General features: G+C 35.0%; 2 protein-coding genes across 3 annotated transcripts; both read left to right on the top strand.

Moving 5' to 3' along the window:
- The first annotated feature begins 4,302 nt into the window (after positions 1-4,302).
- LOC105963807 (2-oxoglutarate (2OG) and Fe(II)-dependent oxygenase superfamily protein) lies at positions 4,303-6,270 on the top strand. 2 transcript variants are annotated; one of them, XM_012988275.2, is made up of 3 exons: positions 4,303-4,541; positions 4,918-5,243; positions 5,486-6,270. In XM_012988275.2, exons 1-3 carry the CDS (start codon positions 4,536-4,538, stop codon positions 6,102-6,104), a joined length of 951 nt encoding a protein of 316 aa, XP_012843729.2. In that variant the 5' UTR covers positions 4,303-4,535; the 3' UTR covers positions 6,105-6,270. The 2 variants fall into 2 exon arrangements, with proteins under 2 accessions (XP_012843729.2, XP_012843728.2); XM_012988274.2 differs by lacking the exon at positions 4,303-4,541 and having other exon boundaries at positions 4,710-5,243.
- Positions 6,271-18,469: 12,199 nt separating this feature from the next.
- Positions 18,470-22,237, top strand: LOC105963806 (beta-amylase 2, chloroplastic). Its single transcript, XM_012988273.2, has 9 exons — positions 18,470-18,969; positions 19,403-19,480; positions 19,576-19,779; positions 19,908-20,102; positions 20,370-20,534; positions 20,627-20,887; positions 20,988-21,206; positions 21,523-21,742; positions 21,837-22,237. Exons 1-9 carry the CDS (start codon positions 18,703-18,705, stop codon positions 21,896-21,898), a joined length of 1,671 nt encoding a protein of 556 aa, XP_012843727.2. The 5' UTR covers positions 18,470-18,702; the 3' UTR covers positions 21,899-22,237.
- Positions 22,238-22,907: the final 670 nt, after the last annotated feature.

Below are 22,907 nucleotides of genomic sequence, written 5' to 3'. Positions count from 1 at the left end.
ATAAATTAGAATGCATGCTTATGATTTTAAAAACGAAACGAAAAATTAAATAAAAAATACGAAAGACAATAAAGCTCGGGTTGCCTCCCGAGAAGCGCTAAGTTTAAAGTCTTCAGCCGGACATTGCTTCTTTATTTTCAAGCAAAAGTGACCGAGGTCACTTGGCATTCTTCACTCGCTTCCCAATACGGTTTGAGCCGGCTCCGCTTCACGTTGAACGTACGATTTGAATCGCGCTCCTTTATTTTAACCACCTCGTGAGGAAGAATTTCTTGGATAATACACGGCCGAGACCACTTTGATTTGTGCTTCCTTGGAAATAACCAAAGACGGGATTTGCACAATAACACCAATTGTCCTTTGTGCAATTCCTTTTTGAATTTCTCCTTACGACCAAAATAGCTTAACTCATCCTTCTCTCGTGACTTGCTCGAGTCTTTGGGTGGCAACATCTTCCTTGCATTCTCCTCGTCGTTAAGACCTCGACTCGTATGATTTTCTCTCGGAGGATTTAAAATTGAGTCCATAAAGTAAACTTGCTCCTTCCGATTCCCGTTTCCGCCATCATCTCCTGCACTCAAAGATGCTTTCCCATTGTCCAAGTGCAAAACATCAAATTTTTCATTATTTGTAAAATCCATAAGCTCAATAGCAAAACAATCATTATTATCACATGGATTTTTATTAGCACTAAAAACATTGAATTTGATTGTTTGATCATGCACAGTCATTGTAAGATCACCACTAGCACAATCAATGAGAGTTTTCGACGTGGCTAAAAACGGTCTCCCTACGATAAGAGGTATCTCCCTATCCTCATCTATATCTAGTATCACGAAATCAACAGGGAAGATAAATTTATTGACTTTCACTAGCACATTCTCTAAAATACCTTTTGGGTAAACTAAAGATCTATCGGCTAATTGAAGAGTTATAGCCGTCGGTTCAATTTCTCCTAACCCAAGATTTTTAAAAGTAGAGTACGGCATAAGATTAATGCTAGCGCCTAAATCAATGAGCGATCTAAAATTTTTACCTCCTATAGTACAAGGAATAGTAAACTTACCTGGATCGCCGAGTTTTTGTGGAAGAGGCCGAGTAAGAATTGCACTAATTTGCTCCGTGAGTTGGATCATCTCGTTCCCTTGCAATTTCTTACTTTTCTTCACGAGGTCCTTGAGGAACTTCACCCACTTTGGCATCTTTTGTAGTGCTTCAATGAAAGGAATATTTATGCGAATTTCCTTCAATTTGTCCAAAAATCTTTGATATTCGGCATCGAGCTTCTTCATTATAAACTTTTGAGGATAAGGAATTGGAGGGACTTGTGAAGGCACCGTTGATGGTGGCTCTTCATGAGTTGATTCTTTTTCCTCATTTACTTTCGGCTTCTCGATTACCGTGTTTCTCTTCTCTTTTCGTGGGGCTTCCTCCAATTGCTTCCCGTTCTTCAAGGTGACTGCTTGGCACGTCCCAACCTCGATTTTTTTTGTTAGCAATCTTTGTGGATATGGGATTGGCTCAACCCATTCGGCTACAGTGACTTGCGGCTTGACTTGAATTTCTTTCTTTTTCTCGATTTTGAAATCGATAGCTTGGCACGTCTCGAACTTTTGCTTTCGAGGATCTTCCGTATTCGATGGCAATGCTCCTTGCGGACGGTTCTCTTGATTCAAAGCTAATTGAGCGAGTTGATTCTCCAAATTTCGCAGCGAGGCTTGGGTAGCGGTCATGAATTGGGCCAATATCTCATCCGTGCTTGATTTTTGGGCCGGTGGATTGTTGCCTTGATAGCTTTGTTGAGGAGGGGCTTGATTTTGGAATTGGCCTTGAGGTCTTTGATATCCTTGGCCTTGTTGATTTCCTCCATATTGCCCTTGTGATCTCCACCCTTGATTTTGAAATTGGCGAGGCGCGTTGTTGACGTAGTTCAGCGACTCCACATCTTGTTGGCATTGGAGCGTGTAGTGATTTCCACCGCAAATTTCACAACATGGAGAATCCATTGCTTGGACTTGTTGTGGTGGACTTGCTTTGATGTGCTGTAGAAGGAGTTGATTTTGTTGAGCAATTTGGGTCACTTGGGCTTGAAGGGCCGTAATTGCATCTAACTCCAACACTCCGGGAACTTTCTTGGCTCCACTAACCGTCCTCTCGCTTGACTTGGCAAACCGATTTTGTGCAATTTGATCCAACATGATAAATGCATCCGGTATCGATTGACTCATAAAATTACCTCCGGTTGAGGCATCTAAAACGGTTCGTGCATTCTCGTTGATCCCTTGGTAGAAGATGTGGATTTGCCGCCATTGTTCGACTCCATGTGTTGGACACTGCCGCAAAAGAGTTTTAAATCTCTCCCATGCCTCGTATAATTGCTCGCCTTGCTCTTGGACAAAATTGTGAATTTCTCGTCGGATTCTCTCGTCCTTCTCGGGTGAGCTATAGACTTTCATGAAAAGGTTGAGGAGTTGAGGCCACGACGAGATAGAGTGGGGGGCTTGGGACATCAACCACTGGCGAGCTCTTCCTTGTAGGGAGTGCTTGAAAAGAATTAATTGAAGCGCCTCTTGGGAAACGCCGTTTTGACGGTGGGAATTACAGGTATCTAGAAAATTGACAATGTGAAGATGGGGATCTTCACCTGCCAACCCACTAAATAGCCCGTTATTTTGGAGCATCGTCAAAAGGCCTTGCTTGATCTCAAAATTGTGCGCCTCAATAGGTGGATATTGGATGCTCGGCCGGAATCCGTCATGAGTCGGGATTATGTAATCTTGAAGTGCCCGTGGCCTAGCTGCTGGCTGTAATGGAAGTTGAAGGGGTGGGTCTTGGACTTGGTTCCCGTTGGCATTGAGTAAATTACCCTCTGCACGTATGCGTTCTTCGTCCTCCATTCTATTATTTTCGCGTTGAAGTCTCCTAGCGGCTCGAAAAGTTCGTTCGATTTCGGGATCAAACGGTTCTCTAGCAAGATCGAGTCTCCTGCGCATACAACGTACCTAAAACAAAAATAAAATAAAACGAAAATTAAATGGGTGAATCGTGAAAATTGTTCAAATCTAGAGCTAGAATAAAATAAATAATTAAAATAATCCCCGGCAACGGCGCCAAAAACTTGTTGGTCGAAAACCTACACGCAAGTGCACGTATCGTACAAGTAATATAGTGGACTATTAAGTCCGGATATCGAACCCACAGGGAATATTTAATTATCTAATCCTAGACGCTAAATTCTACCAATTGTTATCAAGCCCACCCTACACAGTCGAAAAAGGATTAATAAACTAAATTAAACTAAAACAATTAAAAACACAAAAACAAGAAAGCAATTAAAAATACGAAGATTAATCAAAGTAGACAAGCCTAGGATTTTATTCTTCCCCCTATGTGATTATTACTCCCCCAATTCCTTCAATTATGCAAGCAATTAACCCGGATTATTAACCTGAGATGCTAAAATAATCATAACCCGCTTCCGCGTGTATTACGATTCTAATACTCTAGATTCAATTACTATATTCCTATGCAATTAATTCTAGAACACAGCATGAAGCACAAATCTCAATAATGGCTACCTAAGAGATTAACTATATTCCTATGTTAATACCACAAAGGCTCTTCTACCACAGTTCTAATTATTAACCCGATCTTCCGATTCATGCGATTAACAATAACATAAAAGCGCATAAAGTGGCCAGTTTCATGAACTTAATAAAACAAGTAGAAGAAATAATCCGGAATTAAAACTTGCATAAAATCATAGAAAAGGGTTCATAAATCCCACATAGGGTTCCAAATAAAATCCTAGAAATAAGTAGTTTAGCTACTCATAATTAAATCAAAAACGCAAATAAAATAAATCATAGACGATAAATCTTTGCTTGGAGTCTTCGAATTCTTCGTTATTGCTTTGTTGCTCTTGAAATTGCGTCAAAAGATGGATCCCTAATTGTGTGCTTGGCTTGGTCTTATATAGGGTGAAAAACTTGGGGAAGAAGGCAGTTTCCTTGTACAATTAAGATTCCTTCACTGCGCCAACTCGCCCATCCGGACGGCCGTGTGAGATTTATGCCTAAAATCCGCACGGCCGCGCGGTCTGTTCTCCAGAATTCTGCTTTTTTCACTTTTGGCCCATATTTTCTCCAAAATTGCAGTTTTGACCCCATACTTTTCCAATTCTTCAATTTGTACCTAAAATACAATAAATCAACTTTTTAAGCACCAATTATCGTTAAAACACACCAAAAGCTCAAATAAAAAGATACGATAAAGTGTAAAAATATACACTTAACACTCACCATGTAGCTTAAGTGTCGTAAAACGACTTTAACTGCATATTATTTATTTGGTATTGGTTGTTTATTCCGCCTCAGTTGCAAAGATCGTGTACGGTGAGAAAAATCTCCGATGTTCGAAATCCTGTTTTGAAGGAGGCTTCTTTGATTTAGGATTCGTTTCTTTTGTTCGACGGTGTAGTCGAAAGCAACCTAGTGTTACGACGTTGGCTACTATAGCTTATCGTGTTTCAAACGATGCAGGTAAAACATCGGTTGGCATCGAAAATTCGAATGTAATAAGATCTTCAGATTTACCTAACAAAAAATGTAGCCTAGTGAAAGTCACTATCAGAAGAGTCCAAGTTGGCAAACTTTTCTTATGTTGACATTAATTACTTAAAATGCTATACTTTTCTTATGTATCTATATATGTATATATATAAGAACTATTTTCTAATAGTAATAGTGCGTTTGTGTGTGTTTTTATTTGCATATATGTATGTGTAAGAAAAATACAGGGAGCTGCATGTGTTAGCATTTGATCGCTGAGTGAAAGAAAAAATCGAGTACCTACTTTTGTTTTATCTTTCGAAGAAAAAAAAATATGATTTATAATCAATCTGAAAATCCGTTACAGCTCGCTGTTCTAGATGTTTCGCAGCCGTTGGATTCTTCGTCTCTGTCTTCTCTAGCTGCAGCCTGCAAAGAATGGGGTTTCTTCCAAATCGTCAATCATGGCATCTCGAAAGATCTCTTCGCCAAAATCTACTCTCTGTCGAACGAGATTTTCTCTCTCCCTTCCGATTCCAAACTCAAACTAGGCCCCTCTTCGTCGATCAAAACTTACACCCCTCGTTTCATTGCCTCTCCGTTCTTCGAGAGCATTAGAGTTGCGGGCCCCGCTTTTGCCGCCTCTGCTCAGAGCTCCGTCGACGCCCTCGGTGAACGAGATTCTCGGTTCAGGTATTACTCTGCATTTAGTACTCCTTTGTTATATCGAATTGCCAAAAAATAGTGAGCTTTATTATGGGGTATTTTGCGAAAAAAAAAGTTGAATCATGGGGGGTTTTGGCCAATAAAATAACATGAGGGGTCTTTTAGCAATTAGGAAATAAATACAGGGGTGGCGAATGCAATAAACCCTCTATCGTTTTTTTTCGTTTCCATCGTAATCTGATTGAATGATCTTCTTTTCCGTAATATAGTGAAGTGATGCAAGAATATGGGAGTAAAATGACGGAATTATCCAAGACAATCGTTAAGGTTGTCTTGAAAACCCTCGGAGATGGATTCGATACGAAATTTTACGATTCGGAATTCAATAACTGCCACGGCTACTTGAGGATAAACAATTACACCCCTCCTAATAACTTCGAAGAAGGAGAAACCGAGGGGCTAGGAATGCACACGGATATGAGCTGTATAACGATCGTGTATCAAGACGAAATAGGAGGGCTACAAGTGAAATCGAGGGACGGGAAATGGATGAACATCGTCCCGTGTGAGGAAACCCTAATCGTGAATATCGGAGACATGATGCAGGCGTGGAGCAACGAACGGCTGAGATCGTCCGAGCACAGGGTGGTGTTGAGGAAGCTCGTGGACCGATTCTCTATGGCTTTCTTTTATTGCTTTGAGGATGATAAGGTTGTCTTGTCACCCGATGAGGTGGTGGGGCCGCCGGAAGTTACGAGAATTTACGAGGCGTTTGTTTGTTCGGATTATGTGAAGTTCCGGGAGAATGTTGTGAAGGAGGGGTTCGAGAAAGTCGGTTTTACGGTTAGAGATTTCGCAGGGGTTGTAAAGTCGGAAAATGGAGTTTAGTTATTTCCAAGAATTTGGTATGTGGAAAGTATTTTATATGTATTGTATTAATTTAATTTGTGTGTGTTATTGTTCAAATTTGTTGAGATTGAGAATGATTTGTGTAAGAGAAATTAGTAGTATATGGTTATTTATTTTTTATTTAATTTTATTTTTTAAATGTGAATGCAATTTGTGTGTTCTTGTGGGTTTATTTATTTTTTTCAATTATAGAAGCATTATAGAGACAAATGCGTGTAAGTATTTTGGTACCCCTTGATAGTGATTGTTTAATCACCATTGACAATTTTGTTTGTGGGATTTGATTTTCATTTAGTGCATGATCTATAATGCAATCAATATGGGTCCAGAAATATAGAAAAAAAAATCACCATTTTTTATTTTTATTTTTTGTTTTTTGGACACCTTTATTTGGCCAATTGTTTTGTAGTTGCGGGCAAAATGCACATATTCATATCGTAAAAATTACAGTTTTTGTCCATCAAGTTTGCATAAGTTTCACATTTGGTCCTCCATATTTACAAAAAAAATACATTCGGTTCCTCATGTTTCAACAATTTTAAACTTTTGGTAATTTTCGTTAATTTACTGTTAGTCCGTCCGTTAAGAGAGTGATGGACAGCACATGTTTGATTCCGTTAGTACCAGCGAGAAATTGACGTCAATAACGACCAAAAATATTAATTTATTAAAACATGAGGGACTAAATTTATTATTTTGTTAACATGGGGAGCAAATGTAAAGCTGAGATAAACTTGAGGGACGAATAGTGCAATTTTCTTAAAAAAATCATATTTTCATCGCAATTTGTCATCATAGTCAACCATCATCAAGTTGCTTTCGTTGTGGTGTTCACTTTTAATGTTTAGATTAAATTAATCTTCAATAGGGTTATGATTTTACATACATACACACACATGAATAATTAAATAAAAAATTCAATAGGGAAAATATTCAAGCTCGATTCACATATATACGCACATCTTTATATATAAAAGAAAAGTTTGATCCGATACCCTAAAAATAATTTGTTTTTAAAATACTGTTGTCAGATATTTGTTTCCATTATTTTCTCTTTATTTATCGCACATTCAAAATCATTTGTTTCTTCTTCCTTTTTTTGTTTTGGTTTTTTTAATTGTTTTTTTTTCTTTTTCCTTTTTTTTCTCTTATCCACTAAACACGGTCAATTTTTTTTTTTTTCAATTTTTTTTTTCTTTTTTTTTTTTCTATTCAAGCACTAAATTTTATCTCTTTTTTTATAGGACACGTTTTTTTTAATTATTTTTGTTTTCCCTTTTTTCTTCTTTTTCCCCCTTCCCACTAAACACGGTCAACTTTGAAAAAAAATTCACGTTTGTTTTTTCTTTGTAATTATTTCTTTTTCTTTTTTTTCTTCTTTTTTCCTCTTCCAGCACTAACTTTTCTCTCCTTTTTTATAGCACGTGTGTGTATTAAATTTTATTGTTAAAATAGATTTATAGATTATGATTGTAATTAGTGATTTTTTTACATTTTCGGTGTTCCATTGTTTTGTTGTTGTACATGTCGTATATGTTTACTAATTTCTAATTTTGTTTATCTTATATTTTGTTTTCAATATCCGTCCGTGCAACGCACGAGGCAAAACATTAGTATAAATAAATAAATAAAATTACATTAAAAGGGATAGTGCTTATCTTTGTGAGCCCAATGCACAACATTAGCCGCTAATGGGCTTCCATCCTTAATCCTTTCCGATTAGTTTTAGAAATGCAATTAATCAGCAAAATTGGTAGATAATAAACACTCATAAGTTATAATTGGAATGTTATGAATGTTTGAATATTCATAATTGGAGAAAAAACTTAGTTACAAGTGTAACAAATACAATTTCATTGAGCGATATAGTAGCCATATAAACGAAGTTAATGTTAGGCTAACTTAAAAAATAAATTATTTACTAATATTTTAATTAATATTTTCTTCCTTACCTCAATGCAAAACGAAAAAAAAAAACCACTTTACTTGTTATTCTAGTTATATTTAGGGGTGAACGCGGGCGGGTTTGGGCGGGTTTTCGTAAAAAGTCAACCCGACCCGACACTGGCGGGTTACCAGTTCTGCCAACTGCACCTGCTTATTTAAAGCCACAACCCGCACGGTTCGGGTGTAGCGGGTTACGGGCGGGTGGCGGGCGGGTTAGCGGGTCAAAAAAATATTCAATAGCAACAATAGCATTGAAAAAATTAAAGGAAATCTCATTAAAACATCCCTTGCAGGCTGCAATTCTTCGAGAAAAAAATAAGAGCATTCCCTACAATGTTTTAACAGAGGAAAATAATATTCACTTAAATCGATAAGAATTTTATCCCATGAATTCCCGCATTCTACTGCATTGTGCATTGATATATATATATATATATATATATATATATATATATATATATATATATATATATATATATATATATATATATATATATATATATATATATGTGTGTGTGTGTGTGTGTGTGTGTGTGTGTGTATAAGTGTGTGTCAATTCGTTTTGGTGGGAACAAATCCTACATTTCAAAAACCCAATTCAAAGGCGTATCATTTCTCCAATTCAAAGGAAAAATTCAAGAATTTGATTTTGAGTGATTGAGAATGAAAGGCCTTTGGTGTTTCTCTGTGTTTTATTTTTGGTCTAGCTCAAAACATATGAGGAATAGGGGAAGAAGGGGCAGTTGAACACTAAAACCTTGATTTCCATGTTATTTAATATAAATATATGATAATTTATGTGATAGATGCGGGCGGGTCACGGGTTTTAATTGTCAAACCCGCAACCCGACCCATACCATGCGGGTTACCATAATTCCAAACTGCCAACAAAATTTTAATATGCAAAACTGGCGGGTAACGGGCGGGTCGGCTCGGGTCGGGCGGGCGGGTCGGGTTTGGCGGGTTATGTTCACCCCTAGTTATATTTGTTAATGGCATATTTATAATTATTTTTTAGAATTTTTCTCTACGTAAACGATGAGCAACCTTAATTGCATCTTTATAATTAATTTATTTTATTTTGTTCCCTTTATATTATGGATGGATGCTCTCTTAACATTTTTTTCAACTATACCAATAGTCCCTTGTTTAAATCATTATTTTCCTAGTTTGATAAAAATGAATAAAAGAAAAATGATTATTTTGCTTTTGTCGGTCTTGGTTATGCCTAGTGTAGGGGTGGAAATTGAAATGGAATTTCCGAATTCCGCCAATTCCGATCCGAAAATATCCGAATTTGGAACCGTATTTTTCATTCCGATTTCCGAAGTTCTGATTTCCGATTTTTCCGAATTTAATTGGAACGGAATTGGAATGGTACTTAAAATTTTCGGAAATTTCGATTTCCGATCCGATTTTAGTTCCGAATATTTCTATGGTTTTTCGAATCATATAATGTAATTTATTTTATAATTCCATAATACTAGTACTTCACCCGTGCGTTGCACGGATGTCAGTTTCAAAATGAGAAAAATAAAAATATTTAAACGATTAGCTCTCTATAACAACACCAATTCAAGTAAAATAAAATTGAAGTAAATAAAAAAAATTATCTCTTAATTCAGAGTTGTAACATATGAAATCATTTATATATTACAAAGAATAATATGTGAAGCGCGCAAAACACGATATGAAGATTATGTGAAATCATTTAAAACATATGGTATAATTCTATTTCATGGAATACAATTACTACACCATGTGAATCTTATGCAAAATAACTAATTTAACAACAAACATAGTAACACAATAGATATTCAAATAACCTGGAAGTTTATCACTGACAATATTCAATTAGTGATGCACATTACTCAAACAACAACACAACTTATAAATGTTGCAAAAGAGATACAATGTATACGCCACAACCAATACTGATATCAACACTAATACTAATATTGATACTCTAATACTAATACTGATACTGATACTAATATTAATATTAATATTAATACTAATACTAATACTAATACTAATACTAATACTAATACTAATACTAATACTAATACCAATATCAATACCAATACCAATATTAATATTAATACTAATACTAATACTAATACTAATACTAATACTAATACTAATACTAATACTAATACTAATACTAATACTAATACTAATACTAATACTAATACTAATACTAATACTAATACTAATACTAATACTAATACTAATACTAATACTAATACTAATACTAATACTAATACTAATACTAATACTAATACTAATACTAATACTAATACTAATACTAATACTAATACTAATACTAATACAAATACTAATACTAATACTAATACTAATACTGATACTTACTGATACTGATATTGATACTGATATTGATACTGATACTGATACTAATACTGATACTGACACTGATATTGATACTGATACTGATGTTTATTGATACTCATAGTAATATTAATATAAATACTAATACTAATATTCATACTCATACTAATATTGATACTCACAATCATGTTGATACTCATATTGATACTGATACTAATATTGATATTGATACTGATATTGATGTTGACACTAATACTAATACTAATAATACTGATACTAATATTAATACTGATATTGATACTAATACTGATACTTAGCTTATACTAAAATTGATACTGAAATTGATACTTATACTAATACTGATACTCAAACTGATACCAACATTGATACTTAAATTGATACTGGTACTGATACCGATATTTATACTGATACGTATACTTATATTGATATTAATACTAATATTAGTACTAATACTAATATTATTACTAATAGTAATATTGATACTAATAACAATACTAATACTATTAATAATACTAATATTAATGCTAAAACTAATATTAATGCTAATGTACTAATGCTAATGTACTAATGCTAATGATACATATACTGATATTGATATTGATACCGATACTAATACTGATACTGATATTGATACTGGTATTGATACTAATATTGGTACTGATACTCATACCGATACTAATGTTGATATGGATACTTATACTGATATAAATACTAATATTTGTATTAATACTAATACTATTACTAAATGTAATACTAATACTAATACTAATATTAATACTAACACTAACACTAATACTAATACTAATACTAATACTAATACTAATACTAATACTAATACTAATACTAATATCTAATACTAATACTAATATCTAATACTAATACTAATACTAATACTAATATCAATACTAATATTAATACTAATACTATTATTAATACTAATACTGATACTAATATGTTAATGTTAATACTAAGTTTAATGCTAATTCTAATCTGGATATGCTAATTATTATGATAATGCTAATTATAACTGTAATTCTAATATTATTCAAATCCTTATCCTATTCTTAATACTATTCATAACACTAATCATAATTCTAATCCCAATCATAATCATAATCCTATTCCCAACACTAATCATAAGCCTAATAATTTTAATACTAATAATGCAAATGCAAATGCTAATGCTAATGCTAATTCTGATTCTAATTTTAATTATAATTCTAATCACAATCCTAATGTTAACCATAATCCTAATACTAATATATGTCACTAATTATCGTACTATGCATAATCATAATCTTGTTATAATTCTAATACTAATATTAGTCATAATCCAATATTAATTATAATATTATGTTAATCCTAATTACAATCCGAATCTTATTTCTAGTATTAATACTAATACTAATTCAAAAAATATTAATTATAATTCTAATTTTAATGCTAATATTAATTACAAATTTTGATTTTGCATCAATATTTTTTTGGCAATGATCTATTATTCTTTATAGAAAAAAAAATTATATTCAATCTCGAACCTTTATATCAAATTTCGTATGTGCTGAAGCATCAAAAAATGCATATTAAATATATTTGAAATTAATATTTAATTATATTATCAAACTGACATTAAATTATTTAAAATATTATAAGGGTGTAAGCAAACGTTAAGACGAAAAAGAACAATAATCGTTGTTAAAAAGATAAATTATGAAAATTCTACTGAACTTAGGCTAAATTACAGAAAACACCCCCAGTTATTGGTGATTACCAAAATCTACTTGATGTTTGTTTCTGTCTTACACGACCCCCTTATGGTGTGATATTATACGGAATATTTTTTATTCCATGTAATATCCCAAAAAATATGGGTTCTACCCTTGCAGACGTGTCATTTCTTTTGTCATACTTTTTAAATTAAAAAAAATTCATTAGGGGAGGTAAAGGTAATATTAAAAAGTTGTGAAGATGTTACTTAATAAGAATAAATTAAGATTTCGTGTAAAGTTCCCCTGAGGGTAATTTTTGTCTTTAAAAAGTACCATAACGAAATGTCGCGTGTGTAGGGTAGAATCAGCATTTTTTAGGGAATATTCCAAGTAATAAAAAAAATCCGTGAAAAGTCATACTGTAAGGGGGCCGTTGTAAGACTGATAAGTGTTCATTTTGCATGATTTTCACTTATCAATTCTTCGAGTTTTGGTCTTCGTTCGTCCGAGTTTTCGGCTTTATTTGTATATATTATGTTGTTTTTGTTTTATTTCTATTTTAGGTAAAGAGAAGCTATTTTTGCCGATTCGAGACGATTTTGGAAGCGAAACCGAGAATTAAACCAAACACGTGCAAAAATGCATTTTCGCGGATTATAGCAGTGTTTGGTATTTGAAGTATAACTCTCGCATACAACCTATGATTGAGCTGATTCAAGTGGATTTAGAAAGCCAACTTTAAGGGCTACAACTTTCGTGAAATGCATAATTGTCAAATTCGGGCTGAAGAAGGGTGAAAAAAGTGTTTGAAGTTGATGTAGAGGCCAGATCGCGATCGAGAATCACCGGATCGCGATTTGGTGGCAAATCCCAGTAATTGGGGCAGATCGCAATCTCGGAAGGCGGTGCACAGTTTTCGAGGCTGCCAGATCGCGATCCAAGAAGCCTAGATCGCGATCTGGGTACATAAATCGAGACTAGATATTTTTCTTTGATTTCTCACTATAAATAGAAGGTCTCTTTTTCATTTTTCAACCTCTCGACCATCTCTCAACTTTTTCTTCGGTTCTCGCCAGTTCTTCGCGGGAAGCTTCGACGAGGGTTTCGACTCGAGTTTTTCATTAGCTTTTCTTTACGTTTAGTTTATGATTTCTCGTGTTCTTCATTTTGATGCTATGTTTGTAATGAATTGAACATTTTCTTTTAGGGGAAATGAAACCTTGTATATATTGATTTTGATTTCCAGATCTGTGATCTATTTGTCGTTCTTTGATTATGTTTATGTTTTCATGTATTAAATGCTTTCGATTGTTTGGCCAACTATTGAATTGATTGTAAATGGGAATAAACTCGAGAGAGGATTTCTCGTTTGATTTTAGAAAAACATAGCTCGGGTTGTCGAAACGGAGACGTGATGCACCTCGGGTAGTCCTTAAGAACTTGACCTAAATGCTCTCTTAATATCAGGTTATGAACGGAGACGTCGGACATGTGGGTAGACTCTAACTACACTGGAGACGGGGGTTAGGGTATTTTAGTGTCTGGGTTAGCAAATATTGAAATGACATTAGATTCGGATTTGTAGATCTTTATCGATAGTACACTGGTGGGTTTTGCCCTAGAAGCCATCACACATCGGAATTCCTCGCTTATACTGGCGGACCGTTGTTTTTATTATTTATTGTTTATTGTTTCTTTTTTGGTTTATTGCTCCCCTCTATTCTTGATCGTTTATATAAAGTTTAGGATGTTAGAGTAGGTGACCAACAAGCCAACATGTGGCTGTGGTCTTTCGTATTTATTATTGTAATAAACGAACCTTTATTCGTATTAATGATAAAACACCTTGGCATTCTATATCTTTGTCCCTTTGTCACAAGCATAGATATAGTCCTTACAGTTATTACAAGTACTAGTAATTGATCGTTAGGATCGTGAGATATTTACTCAAGTATTATAACTGTTAAACGTGTTCCTAGTCGAAGGGTTACGCCACTAATGAGGATATCGGCCTTTCCCATTAAGACTATCACTTAGTGTATGTGTACTGCATCTCATCAGTAAACGGTATTGTGATATCGGCATGCATAAGTGGGTGCTCGTAAGTTGACGAGTTCACTGAACTCCCTCACCCTAGAAATCTCTAAGTGGTTCCCAATAATCGAGTAGAGATATCTATGGTATAGTTGTACACCATTAGTCCTTATGACCTAGACATCACCGTGACTTCACTAGAGGACCAGCTGTATCGTGACCTGTCCCTGAGTTCCACCGAGGACCATCCCAAGGGCCAGTGTTCGTGCAGTCCGAAATCTAGTGGGAGGTCTGTGCATTGTAGTCGGGGATTCGATCGCTAGAATAGTCTTGGATGTCCTGTGTGTTCTGAAAGTTTGTAATCATTCTAAGTCTCTGGCCAGAGCTGACTAAGTGATGATTAGAGAATTCGATTCTCTAAGTCATGCACGTAAGGATTACAACACTTGGAACGATCGCACCGTCATCGAACATATAAAGAGGTCTCGATGAACCAATGCCTCTAGTGCGATCGGGACATATAAATCGAATGGACCGTACTGTACGTTAACTATATCTGAGGTTCTTGCAGGCACTTCATTTGTATCTAGGGAATCATGACGCGTAGTTGCTAGACGCCAATCTTGATTCGTTGGGTGATTAAGGTGAAACGAGCTTCTTCTTAATCGTAACTCTAAGGGACAAGTTTTGACCACAAAGAGTTGTGGGCCCACGGCTAGCTTACACCTGAACCATCGAGGGTCACACTGCTCGTGCACATGAGATCTTTGAATAAACGGTCAAAGATAAAATAATTTATCTTTGCATGATTAGAAGTCAATATGATTGGATCCAACATTCGTAATTTGGAATTATGAATGAGAATGAGAAAAGGAAAAGAATAGGCGAACGTGTTAGTGAACTTTCTAAATCGGGAAGTTTCCAAATTTAGAAAGTGCACTGAACTAGGGTTTCCACTTTTGGAAAGTTGGAAAATGAAAGATGCCACTCGTAATGACGAGGATATTATAATGATTCCGAAAATGTAATTGTTGCAATTTTCCGATCATTGAATTAAGAGAGACGAGCAATTAAAGGAACTAACGAACTTAAGCTGTTGGGCCCGGTCCAACTTAAGCCCGCTAGGGTTTTATGCAAGACACTATAAATACAAGATTTATAGGTCTTGCAAAAACAAGTGAAACCCTAACCCTAGCAGCCGTCCACCTCTCTCTCTCTCGGCCTCTCTTTCCGCGGCCACCACCGCCGTCCTCCCCGCCGTTTCGCCGGAATCGGCCGTCCATCGGCCGATTGGTTTGGTAGCTTCTTTCCTTCTCTTTTTTCTTCCATTTTTCTAACTATTACGTGTCTAGTGCCACGTGTTTAGTAGATCGAAGTATACGAGGTGAAATCCGAGAGGAGGAAGATCGAAGATCGAGGAATCGAAGAGCAGCGCACGAGCCGAAGCCGCACGCTGCCCCACGCGCCGCCCCGGAAGACCGCGCGTGTACCTCACGCGCCGCCGTGGCCGATTCGCCGTTGCTGCTGCTGCACCGCTGCTGCCCCGATTGTACGGATTGGTTTCCGTAGCAATCTCGACTTGCTAAACGCTTCTACCTCACGCTTCAAGAGATAAATACACGAAACCCTAGTTTCGATTCGTCTACGTTTAAACTGTGAATTCATGTTTGCTATTGTATGATTTTATGTGATTATGTGTAATCGTTTTAATCTTTGCAAGCATGATTATTGGTTTAAACGCGAGCATGTTAATTGATTTAAATTCGGTTAAATTATTTAGCATGTATGTTGTTTTTAATTTCGCTGGAAGCGCAAAGGTACGCAATTAATTGATTTAAATTAATCGGGCATGTGCTTGTGTGCTTTAAAGTCGTTTAAATCGCATTAAATTTTTGTTTTCCACTGCGTACACGTGCCCGAAACCCAACATAGGATAGTATAATTACGGTACTTGGTAGATTTAGGAACTTAATTCCTTGTGGATCGATATCCGGAACCACTGTTCTGCAAAATGCGATACTGTATACTTGCGATAATTTATACGTGAGGAAAACGCGTATCAAAGACGGAAACAAACATCAGGAGAATTTTGGTAATTACGAATATGTGAGGGTGTTTTTCTTACCAAATCAAAGGATAACCACTAATTTGATATTTGTTAGATAAATTTTTATTGATATAGTATGATACTTGAAATTTCATAACTTTTTCCATAGCAACAATATTGCATGAAACTTTCTCAATTTGGAAAGACAAAAACATAATTATGCAATTACTTCTTATATAATTGTAGTCTTTTATATAATATATAAATATCTTATTGAGTTTGTAACTAAAAATGGATCGTAGAAATTACCGATTTGCCGATTGATATTGTATTTGTTAAAGTAAACTATTTAATGTAACAACACCTCGAGTGGGGTTATTAAATGCGCTTTCAAAACCTTTAACCTCCATTTTCTTACTAAAAAATAGTAATTTTAATTCCAAAAGAGTTATGAAATAAGGGTTGTATTTTGATATTTCATCTTTCGAAATGTAAAAATACTTCATGCGGAATAAAATATCAAACATGGGTTATGAATTTAACCATCTCAGTGTCCATTTAGAAAATGACATATGGCAATTAGATATATAAATCAATTTAATGATTTTTAATTAACAACCATTTAATACCTACGGTTGGAGCATATTAAATATCACGTAAATATTTGCAAAACCATTTTGATACTTTTGAGTTGGAGTTGCTCTAGATATATACTTAATTATATTTATCAAAGTTATAGCGAAATACTTATTAGTGAATACAATATATAATATATAGGATCATTATACATTTTAAACAAGACAATTGTTATTCTTAATTTTTAGTATTAAATAAAGTGAATAGACGAATTTAAAACTAAAGTTAGAATAACATTGTTATATTTGGAAATATATAAAATCAATATTTTGTTATCAATTGATTAGGCTTAAACCTATGTTCTTCAATTTATTAGAATAATTATCAGAAAGTTGTAATTTAATTAGTATATAATTACAAAAAATTAAATCAACCATAAAATTTATTATCACTGGATTCGGTGAAGAAAAAAAAAAGTTAAAACAATAACATGAAATTCATATAGTATAATTTTCAATATGGTAAATAATTGGGATAATATTACTGCACACATAGGTGGAAAAAAAATAGTGTCAATTTCCGCAATATAGTAAATTCAAACATGTTTCTTTCTTTTATACAGATAATGTTAATATATAATATTAAATTAGTACGAAAAAAAACATATTCCCTGGTTATGTTCATGTAAAATTTATAATATATTAATATCAAATAATTTATTCTGCGTATTTTTTTAATATAAATCCAAATTTATTAATTAAGATACAATTTTTCCGTAACATCACCAATCATGCAACTATAATAAGGGAAGACTCTAAATTGAATTTAACTAAATTTAAATTAAATTAATTACTATTAAAATTATATTAATAAATAAATCCATTTATAGTTTCCAAGAAAGTTGATATATTTAGAGATTTTATAAATGGTATGATATAAATATATTAATAAAATAATAAAATATATCTAATTACCTTTGATTTTGGAAATGATGACATGTTTTTTGATGATTTATTTTCACAAATCAATTTGCCACATAAGATAAAATTGAATACATGTCATCAATTGAAATTGCCAAATGTCAAGAAATTAAGGGTGTAATTCAACTTTTATATAATATATTATATAGATAACTTGTGTTATATTGTATATGGAAAATATAAATAACGAAGGATCAAGTAAATTAAAACATTATATTAAAAACTTAATTGCTATTAGAAACTTTGTGTTGCATTTTTACTTATAAGAAAATCTATGTTTCAAATTTTCAATTTGTTGTTCCTTCATTTATTTTTATTTATAGCGTTTTGTCGAATTCTCTTTTGGATTTCTTGCATTTTCTTGCAAAATTTCAAAAAAGATAGAAAAATATTGTGAAAATTAATGTAATTTCCGAATTTTGGAACAATAAATTATAAATTAATGTAATTTCCGAAATTTCCGAAATTCCGCCGATTCCGAGGCATTCCGAAATCGGAATGAATTTTTGCATTCCGATTTTTTTGGAACACAAATTGGAACCCATTTTTTACTTCCGAAAAAACTATTTACGATCCATTCCGTCCGATTCCCACCCCTAGCCTAGTGAAATACTAAATTATTTACATATTATCACTATTATTATGTCGAAAAATATCTTTGTACTATTAAAGTTATAAAAAGAAAAATATCTTTCCAAAGTCGAAATTCCTCGTGATCCTTATTCCATGCTGCGGGCATAATCCGACCCGACCCGACCCGATTGGGAGTCGAAATTAGTGCTGTTTAAAATAGCCTGAGAATTACTCGGATCCCTCAACCCGAACCCACCGTTCACGGATTTCTTACCCGCCATCTTCTCTCTCTCCACTCTCACACAGCGACAGTTTCTGCGTATGTGCGAAGAACACAAAAAATGGCGATTAACGTTTCATCGCCTGAGTTGCTCCGCAGATTCACGACACTCAGCACTCGCAATTATGCTTCCCCCGCTTTTTCAGTGGCCGCGCCGCTCCTCTCCGTCAATCGCAATTGCCGGAGCATACGCAAACTCTGTAAATTGAGGGAATCTGGTGTTCGATCTCGAGCCATTGTTGGAGATACCGAATTGAAAATCGACGAAGAGGACGCTTCTTTGCTAGGGGACGACGATTCAGCTGAGGCGTCTTCCGTACATAAACCGGTGATTTTTTTAAATTCTGTTTCTCTTCAATTTTTTTTTTTGAATTATGAATATTGCAGTGATTTTATATGCATGTGATGATTTCCTGTTTGATATTCTTCCATTGATTTGCTCCATGATTTTTGTTAGGCTTTAGGATCGAGGATTTTACACAAGTAAGAGGGAAAAAAATTATATTAAAATCGTTTAATACTGTCAAATAAATTAATCTCTCCAGTGAATTAATAGAATTTTGTTAGAAAAAAAACACATATAATTCTGATGCACGAGGTGTCGGAATTTACGTTGTTTGATTCGATCGAAGAAGGGTATATATGGTGTATGGAGTTATAGCAGTTTCTTTCATGCTCAAAGTACTTTAGCCGTAATTATATTATGTCGTTTCCTTGATAATCGAGTTCCTGTTTAATAAACTGTTGTTTATTAAATTAAGGTTGACGAAATTATTCCGGAGGTTCAGGAGCGAGATTTTACGGGCACTCCTTATGTTCCGATTTATGTGATGCTACCGGTGAGTTTGCAACATTCCCTTTTTGATATAACTTCATCTATTTTGTAATCTACACATTAAGAGATCTGAGCTAACGTAGTTTCTGACGGAAACAGTTGGGGATCATCAATATGGATTGTCAGTTGGTTGATCCCGATGAATTGATAAATCATTTGAGGGTACTTAAGTCAATTAACGTTGATGGTGTCATGGTGGATTGTTGGTGGGGCATAGTGGAAGCAAATGCTCCTCAACAATATAACTGGAGTGGCTATAGAAAGCTTTTTCAAATTGTGCGAGACCTTAATCTCAAGCTGCAGGTGAGTTGCCTGAAATATTAAGCAATTCATAGATTATTGTAGATGGATGTCGTTTGTTAGATTTTCTTTTAGTTTTTGTTGAACTTCGTGTTGCTTTGTTTTTTCATTTAATTTAATTTTTGAAATAGGTAGTTATGTCTTTTCATGAATGTGGAGGCAATGTCGGTGACGATGTGCATATTCCCCTTCCAGAATGGGTGATAGAAATTGGGAGCAAAAATCCCGACATCTTTTTCATGGATAGAGACAGAAGACAAAACCGTGAATGTCTCACTTGGGGAATTGACAAGGAACGAGTTTTGAGAGGTCGAACAGCTCTTGAGGTATAACCATGTTTTAGTATATTGCTAAGGTAGGTATGTTTGTTCAAGTTTTTATGTTTCCATATATGCAAATGCTCCATCAGTTCACCAAGTAATTGTCTGTGTTCTTGCTTAGTTGCATGTGTCACTTTTTGGCTCTTGTATTTACATTAAATTATCGCTGCAAATTTCGGATTGAATATCAGCCTCGAAGTCGCAATGCTTCTCCTGTTGATATTATTGATATTGTCTTGGTTCAAATTCTTAGTATTCAACAACATGATGTAGGTTTACTTTGATTATATGAGAAGCTTCCGTGTAGAGTTTGATGAGTTCTTTGAAGATGGAGTCATCACTGAGATTGAAATTGGACTTGGTCCATGTGGGGAGTTACGTTATCCATCTTATCCTGCCAAACATGGCTGGAAATATCCTGGTATCGGGGAATTTCAGGTAAATATTTATAATCAGTCTATTTAATCCGTGATATTTACAATGATTTTTATGCATTTACGAAAAATAAACCCTTCTTTTTTCTTTCGCAGTGTTATGACAAATACTTGATGAAAAGTTTGAAGAAAGCATCAGAAGTGAGGGGCCACTCATTTTGGGGTGAAGGGCCTGAAAATGCAGGAACCTATAATTGCAAACCACAAGAAACCAAGTTCTTTTCCGATGGAGGTGATTACGATAGCTATTACGGCCGATTCTTCTTGAACTGGTACTCTCAAGTCCTCATTGACCACGGTGACCGTGTACTCACCTTTGCAAATCTTGCCTTCGAAGGTACCCCCATTGCTGCTAAGGTATTGAAGAACTAAAAATTTCAAAATTTTCGACATGCCATTTTCCTCTCTTTTCACTATGTATTTTCATTCCGCTATTTTGTTTTGATGGATGAGCCAGCTGTCGGGCATTCATTGGTGGTACAAGACAGCTAGCCACGCTGCAGAGTTAACTGCGGGGTTCTATAATCCAGCCAATCGGGATGGTTATGCTCCAATAGCATCGGTATTGAAAAAACACGAGACTGCTCTCAACTTCACATGCGTTGAGTTGCGAACGATGGATCAGCATGAGGACTTTCCGGAAGCATTAGCTGATCCTGAAGGATTGGTTTGGCAGGTTACCATTACTCCCTCCCTCTCTCTCTCTCTCTCTCTCTCTCTCTCTCTCTCTCTCTCTCTCTCTCTCTCTCTCTCTCTCTCTCTCTCTCTCTCTCTCTCTCTCTCTCCTCCCTCCCTCCCTCCCTCCCTCCCTCCCTCCCTCCCTCCCTCCCTCCCTCCCTCCCTCCCTCCCTCCCTCCCTCCCTCCCTCCCTCCCTCCCTCCCTCCCTCCCTCCCTCTCTCTCTCTCTCTCTCTCTCTCTCTCTCTCTCTCTCTCTCTCTCTCTCTTTTTTTTCTAGATTTTGGACTGAACTTACTTGTGCACAAATTTTTAGGTGCTAAATGCTGCATGGGATGTTGGAATACCTGTGGCAAGTGAGAATGCTCTTCCATGCTATGATAGAGAAGGTTATAATAAAATACTCGAAAATGCCAAACCCTTTAATGATCCCGATGGAAGACATTTATCGGCTTTTACCTATCTCAGGCTAAGCCCAGACCTTATAGAGGAACGCAATTTTGTGGAGTTTGAACAATTTGTAAAACGCATGCATGGTAAAAAAAAATCCTCTTTTTTCTTTTTCTTTTTCTGGGATGAATTTTACTGATTTATCCACTACTTAATGCAATTATTTTATCGAATTTGCAGGGGACTCAGTACCGGACTTGGAGCATTGCCTAGAAGAGGAGGCTCGAACTGTCGACGAATAAACATGATTACGGACCAAAGAAGCCGGCTAATGATGTCATTGGATCCCAATCTACAACGGACCAATGGTAGTCGATTGATGTCGAAATAAATGTTAGGGCCCGTTTGGATTGGATTTTATATCCATTGGCGGCCAAATCCAATCTCTGTATTGGATTGAGAAGTAAGTCCGGGGGATTTCAAATCCTCTTCAAAATTGAATGGATTTCGCCTACATTTAAAATAAAATAAAATCAGTAAATTATACTTGGAGAATAATTTATTTAAATTGCACATTTTGTGATGGTTAATTTATATTGTATGTAGCAACTATTGGATTTAGAGTTAATCTTGTTCTACTATATGTGTTGTCCAAAACTTGTGTGTTTGAATAAATGGATTTCAAAAAAAAATTCCGCATCGAAATAAGAGATTCCAAATTGAATTAAATGGATTTCAAATCCGGATTTGGAATCATTCGAATATGAAATAACTTTTGTGCAGTGAGTGTTGCAGTACAAAGGTAAACACACATACACGCCTTATAGAAAGATTTTGATGGATACTATGACCCATTTACCGACCTGCTTCCATCACCTTCATTTATCTCAAACAAAAGATGACCCGTTTACTTACTTGACCCATTTAGCCAGCAAGTACTGAAACATAGTCCCACACACATTACACATACATGCAGCTAGCGTGTTTCAGATAAAACAAACTGTGCACATATATATACGGTTAGTGAGTGAGTGAGATAGAGAGAGAGGGGGTACACAACAAAAAAAAAAAGAAATTATACAAAGACAAGAGAGAGAAAGACTGTGATAGAGAGAGAAACCAAAGCTTCAAAGAAGCTATGTCGTCTTTGCTCTCATTCTCCCCCCTCCACCATTCACCCACAAGATGAAGCCCATGTTGAAGCCGATGTCTCTCTCTCTGGCTACGGAAATTTCTGCATATGAAATGGCTAATTTCTGTTTGTTTTAGAAGAAGTCTATTGTTACATCTGGTGCTTCAAGTGATCATAAA

This window comes from Erythranthe guttata, chromosome 2 (genome assembly GCF_056151865.1).
Source record: "Erythranthe guttata isolate IM_541 chromosome 2, IM_541, whole genome shotgun sequence".
Taxonomy (NCBI): domain Eukaryota; kingdom Viridiplantae; phylum Streptophyta; class Magnoliopsida; order Lamiales; family Phrymaceae; genus Erythranthe; species Erythranthe guttata.
The sequence above is the reverse complement of the archived record's forward strand: the minus strand, read 5'-3'. Positions and strand labels throughout refer to the sequence as shown.